This window comes from Mytilus trossulus, chromosome 11, assembly GCF_036588685.1.
Source record: "Mytilus trossulus isolate FHL-02 chromosome 11, PNRI_Mtr1.1.1.hap1, whole genome shotgun sequence".
Classification (NCBI taxonomy): Eukaryota; Metazoa; Mollusca; class Bivalvia; order Mytilida; family Mytilidae; genus Mytilus; species Mytilus trossulus.
Genome location: NC_086383.1, coordinates 11,212,285 through 11,214,876, shown reverse-complemented (window position 1 = coordinate 11,214,876; position 2,592 = coordinate 11,212,285). Strand labels below are relative to the sequence as shown.

Genomic DNA, 2,592 nt, shown 5'->3' with positions numbered 1-2,592 from the left:
TTATTTCATAATTAACATTTCTTTATTTCACAGATTGTTCCTAATTTACTTCTGTCTCTAGGTGAAACGTAACCCCAGTTGTAAGTTTCATAACCATTCGCTGTGACGTCATAAAATATGGCGGCGAAATTTGTAATACGTGCTGTGTCAGATGGAGAGTCTGACATCATAAATGCTTCTTGGACGTATTTAGGGAAATTAGTGTACCACATTGGAGATCCATCGGCCATTCGCCATTCTCCGTTTACATATTTGGCTCCAATGTACCATCCATCGCCATTTCCCTCTGAAAATAGCCAATAGACAATATTTATTAGCACAAACACATTTACATTAAATGGTTATGGCATACAGTATTAAGACAATAAACTGAAAATTTGGCGGGAAATAGTTCTCTCTAGACTTTTTCATACATTTAACACTGGCACACTTTTCTTTGAAAAAAAAATTATATCTTTTTAACAATATGTTATAAAATTATAAAAAAAAGAAGGCGATAAAAACCGAAGATTCCAAAAATCTGGCAAAAATTCCAAATTAAGAGCAGTGAATTTTGTTTAGCAATAGACTGGACACGAAATTGTCTGTTGTTAATAAATGAAATCAGTACCAGGCGGAGGTATTTATAATAATCCCAGGCGGAGGTATCTACAACCATGTCATGCATGTTAATGTGATATTAATTTTAAAATTAAATGATTTGATTTAATAGCAGAACCTGGATGTACACCTCAACAGCTTAAAGCTCAAATCGTTTAAGATAATACCAGAACAGTGTATGACTGAGGTTGTGGATGGGGGTCCGTCGTTTCTATATCTAACTTAACTTGTTTAGCAATTTATTCTCTATATTCCAAGTCCATTATTACAATAAATAGCAAGGTAAAAAATACGTTACTGTTTATGACGTCTTCCAGCATTTTGTTGACACGGTAATCTTCATTAGGACTACCAATCTGTACCAAATCTCCCCCTTTTCTTTGACAATGTTTCCTGGCTTTCTCCCATGTGTCACGTGAAGGAGCATACTCGTCTAAGTCATAGTAATGACAAAACCTCTGTCCTTTGTTTTTTTTACCTGACCGACGAGCTTCAACTTAAATAATATATAAACCATGAATTATGAAGACCGAACAGCTTCAAATTGAATAATATATACATCATGATTACGAAGACCGAACAGCTTCAACTTAAATAATAAATACATCATGATTACGAAATGCACAATACCTCTGTTAGTCATCTTTAGCTGACCGACTATAGCTCCAACTGAAATAATGTATTGAAGAGCACCTCTGTCTGTGTTTTTTACTTGACCGACCACCTATATATAAATCATAAACTATAAACCAAACCTCTATTTATTCTCGTTTGAATTGTCATATCGGTATTTTTCATATCTTACAATGATGTATGGATTAGTCCTTTGTCGAAGGCCGCATTGTGACATATAAACGTTTTAAAATTACTACAGTAAATAACTTCATTTGACCTCTGCTGGAGAGTTGACAATCATTTAACATTTATTTATAGTTTTTATTTTTTATTTGCATTCATCAATATACCTTTTGTGTATTGGTATTTACAACTTGCATTTCCAATAATTAAATTATTTTGGCCAGCTCACAATTTTACAATAGAACGAAGATACTCCAGCTACTCCTTTCCATTTTATATCTAATTTAGTCTAAACATATTTATTTATAGTGGATTGGGAAAGAAGTTTTGCAACTTCTATTAATCCCTTTCCACTTTGCGGGTGGGATCGAGTGCTGCCTTGTAGCGGCATTAGCCTGCTCTTTTTCGAAATATAGAAGGGTGTCTTTAACGTGCAAGAGATATGGCTTTCTCTTAACACGGGTCTGCCATTTATCGTCCCCTTCCGGTGGACTATCATCGTTTCCTCAAGACCATACTCGCATTTTTCGAATTGATTGATTGATTGATCGTTGTTTAACGCCACTATTAACACTTTTGGTTGTATCTTGGCAGCACATATGTTTTGGCAGAAAAAGTTGGAGTGCCAAGATAGAACTACTGTAACAGACTTTCGGCAGGAAAAGGTAAAATCCGAGTCAATTAAGATTGAAGTCGATCGCACCTGCAAATGCAGGGTTCAAACTCGCAACCTTAAAATCATTTGTCACATTCTTAACAAATCATGTACGTTAGCGATACTTAATTTCGTTCAGCAAAAAATCGTCAATAACAATTGGAACTGTATGGTACAAAAATATTTTTTAAAGAATAAAAAAAACTATCTTACCATGTGATGCATACACCACGAACACTAGTACACATACTGTTAACTTGAGACTCATGGTGGTTTGCCTATAATATAACGCAATGAAGAAGAACAAACGTGTTCAAATAACAAAAAAACATAATTATTAAATAAAATCAAAGAGTTTTCTCATCAAGTTGGAACTCATATCACGTTTCCTTATATCTATAAACCAAGCATAGAAAGTAAATAATGGCGAAACATATACTATAAAGTAGTTGTTTTCATTTTACAAACACATGAAAAAAACACCTTACAAAAAGCGCATAGTGTAAGTCGTTCACTAATTATGGTGACTTGAAAAACAC

General features: G+C 34.0%; 1 protein-coding gene across 1 annotated transcript; it reads right to left on the bottom strand.

Annotated features, from left to right (window-relative positions):
- On the bottom strand, window positions 1-2,353 carry LOC134691701 (uncharacterized). The gene is made up of 3 exons (XM_063552260.1): window positions 2,267-2,353; window positions 899-1,096; window positions 1-286 (listed from the first exon to the last, which is right to left on the bottom strand). The coding sequence occupies exons 1-3, from the start codon at window positions 2,319-2,321 to the stop codon at window positions 12-14; spliced, it is 528 nt and encodes a 175-aa protein (XP_063408330.1). The 5' UTR covers window positions 2,322-2,353; the 3' UTR covers window positions 1-11.
- Between the last annotated feature and the right edge of the window lie 239 nt (window positions 2,354-2,592).

What these genes read in the sequence shown, in the direction of transcription:
- LOC134691701 (XM_063552260.1), bottom strand. Translation starts at nt 2,321, where the DNA reads ATGAGTCTCAAGTTAACAGTATGTGTACTAGTGTTCGTGGTGTATGCA. An exon ending in CGTGGTGTATGCATCACATG is followed by an intron (nt 1,097 to 2,266) that starts GTAAGATAGTTT and finishes ATATTATTTAAG; the next exon opens with TTGAAGCTCGTCGGTCAGGT. An exon ending in GCTGGAAGACGTCATAAACA is followed by an intron (nt 287 to 898) that starts GTAACGTATTTT and finishes GGCTATTTTCAG; the next exon opens with AGGGAAATGGCGATGGATGG.